The following is a 3,010-nucleotide window of genomic DNA, read 5'->3' as shown; positions in this document are numbered from 1 at the left end:
CACATCATCCCTGTGAACCCATGGCCTCCTGTTCATTATATCACCTTTCCCTCACAGTTTATTTTTTATTGCTATTAGCTTCTGAATGCCGTCATTCTGATTTATATGGTATTCATGTTCAGCAGACTCTATCATTCTACCTATGTTTTGCTCTATCACGACTGACCATTTATTCCAAAAACTCATTACCAGAGAAGGAAACAAATCTTTTTCTCCTATTCGTTTACCTGGCATTTCTCATCTTTACAGTAGATCAGACACGGATCGTTTGTTATGTCCCGTCAGGGTGCTCAGATGTTGTGTGGCTCGTACGGAACCATTTCTAGACCCCAGGAACAGACGTTTTATTCATTGGGATCCTGCAGTATCCAGGGATTTATCACCTGTTACTTTAACCAGATTGCTTTGGAAGTTGATCCATATTGCCTGTTTGGGCTTATCTGTTTAATGATTGATATATGCTCCACGTCACCTCTCACCAGATTGACACCTATCGATATTTTTGGCTGCCTGGTTGAACTGTTCTCTAGAAGATATTTAGCAGGCCGTTATGTGGACTTCTGACATGTTCATATCTCATTACCTTCACAATCTGGCAGTTTCCTTTTTCATGGGATTTTGTCTTCCCCTATGGCTGTGTTGACTATTGCTACTAGATTTTAACAGTGGTGAGTAACATGTTATCTGACTTGCAGTTATTGTTCTTTTCTCTTCTTGCGCCTCTATTGAATTCTTTTGGATCCCAGTTTTATGTGATGGTATTTAAATTTTGCACTAACAACTATCAGTTCCTGGTTGCAATGGGCTCTGTTGAGATGAGGTGTTCCATAAAACCATCTGGACACAATTCTGGATGGTGATATCTTATTACAATAGTTCGAATGGACTGCTACTCATGAACTATCACGAGTAAAGCTAAAGGGGATTTTGCAAGTCCTTGCTGAATTTAGAGCTGAATCAGTCCCATCTTTGGTCCCTGGTGGGACAGTGTTCCACATCCTCTCCTTAATTCTATGGGAAAGCGGAATTCTCCTTGCCCACTTGGTGGGGGGGAGAAAAGACAACTGTTTGTAAATCCAGACTGAATGAGCTCTGGACTTGGGTGGAGTATGGTATATGATCCTGTCAATCCAGACCTGGGATGTTACTTTTTGCACTTCTTCAGGTTGATCAGAAGGATTGTTCACTTTGGTGTTGCTTTCTTTCATAAATCCGGTGGGTTGAAATGCATCATTCTATGGTCCAACTGCCCTGGCCACCAACGTGGGATATGGGTACCATGACCCCTTAAATCCAACCTGAGTTCTGGAATCTCGGCTGTTTGATCGAGGCTGGACCATCATACTTGTATTATATTCCACCCTTTTCAATTTTCTGTAGTTCTGGGTGAAGAGCATACCAGATCTGGGTGTAGTGTGGTGTTCCCCACTTTGATAACACTTCTCATGGTACATATTTGTTCTCTGCAGACACTTTCAGTATGATCTCTGTCCTCACCTGCCTTGCTGCCTTCTCAGTGTGAGATTCTAGCTATTAGTGTCAGCAGAGGTATTTATGTTTTGGAAGTTATTTTCCTAAACTGAAAATGTATTTCCAAACATACTTACCTCTGCTGACTCTCTCCCTTGCCACTAAGAGCCAGTGTTATTGACTGGAATGAGGTAAGTCATGAAAAAGGGATTTTATTGTCTGCAAACAATACTTATATACAATACCTGTATAGAGGGCGTGTGAGGATCGGTGTAAAGTTTTGCAAATTCAATATTGCCGAGGGCTATCAAGTGGGGAATATAAAGACTAGAGCAAGCGAACACAATGTTAGATGGCAAAGATGAAGATCGAGAAATAATTATTAGTGTCAGTGGAGGTAAGTATATTTGGAAATACATTTTCAGTTTAGGAAAATGATAACTTTTCTATGTGCTAGTTGAAGAATATTTGAAAATGTGTTTACTTTATTCTGTTGAGCAGTTATAACCAAATTTTTTTTGTATTATGTCTGTGAGATAAACGTTTAAACTCTAGTATTTGGTTGGTTTATTAGTCAACTTCTTTCCTCCTAGATCTGACAGGATCATTTGATTGGAAGACTTACTTAAACAAGCCAGACTTCTCTGCAGCTCCTGTTTCAAGCTTCAAGCATGTGAGTTTGTTATTGTGTGAAAAATGTCTAGTATGTTTTTTCTGTACGATTTTAATATTAAGTGATTAGAAGCTGGCTAGTCATAGAAATGATGTATTTTTATTAATAAACATTAATTATTAAGCCATACACAATAAAGATGGCTAAAATATATTTTAACAAAAAGTAAAAAAGAAAAAAATACTTTTTTCACTCTTTGCTCATTACTGAAACTTGGCACATTAATGTTTGGTATTTTCTAGTTTAACACTGGTGGTGGTGGAAGAAGGGTAATAAGGGCAAGGACTCATCCTTGTCTCATTACTATGCTTCTTAAATACCCCTTTTTAGCTCTTATTATAGATGAAATATATTAATTAAAGAACCTTGATAGAATAAGTATTCAGTTCAATTAACTCTCTCAACACAGGCTTAGTCAATTTGACCAACTACGTCACTTCTTTTTACTCGATTAAAGTCTTTATAGATTTAAAACCTCTAACTTTCAATATAGTGTGTATATCTTCGCAAAGTTTGGCAGTCTTTTAGTTCATATTATGTCTTTCACATACAAAAAATCATATTTTTTTGTGAATTGTTTTAATAAAATAAAGATCCGTCCATTAATATATTGGGTATTTGTTGTGAATAGTCCATGTGCAAAGAAATTTTCATTTTAAAATTAAAAATACTTTTTCTCATCTCAGAAATCTCAAATTTTCCTTTGTGTAATCCCCAAAACCTCCTAAATGCATTTCAAACGTTTTTTTTTTAGTAAGACTTTATAGTTTGTGTTATTTTCTCTACCCTAATCTCAAAAATGGGATTGGTCAATTCGACCAACCTTGTAACCACTAAAAAAAAAAATTGAAATAAACCTAAATTATC

General features: G+C 36.5%; 1 protein-coding gene across 1 annotated transcript in view; it reads left to right on the top strand.

Annotated features, from left to right (window-relative positions):
• Positions 1-3,010, top strand: part of LOC106473981 (polycomb protein Sfmbt-like) — a gene marked incomplete at its 3' end in the record, with an annotated part of 40,586 nt that overhangs the window by 18,690 nt on the left and 18,886 nt on the right. Inside the window, exon 6 of the mRNA XM_022402365.1 lies at positions 2,064-2,143. Within this exon, the coding sequence (XP_022258073.1) occupies positions 2,064-2,143 (80 nt within the window). The remainder of the gene's footprint in view (positions 1-2,063; positions 2,144-3,010) is intronic.

This window comes from Limulus polyphemus, unplaced genomic scaffold (genome assembly GCF_000517525.1).
Source record: "Limulus polyphemus unplaced genomic scaffold, Limulus_polyphemus-2.1.2 Scaffold6698, whole genome shotgun sequence".
NCBI lineage: Eukaryota > Metazoa > Arthropoda > Merostomata > Xiphosura > Limulidae > Limulus > Limulus polyphemus.
Note: the sequence above shows the minus strand (reverse complement) of the source record. Positions and strands in the feature narration are given on the sequence as shown.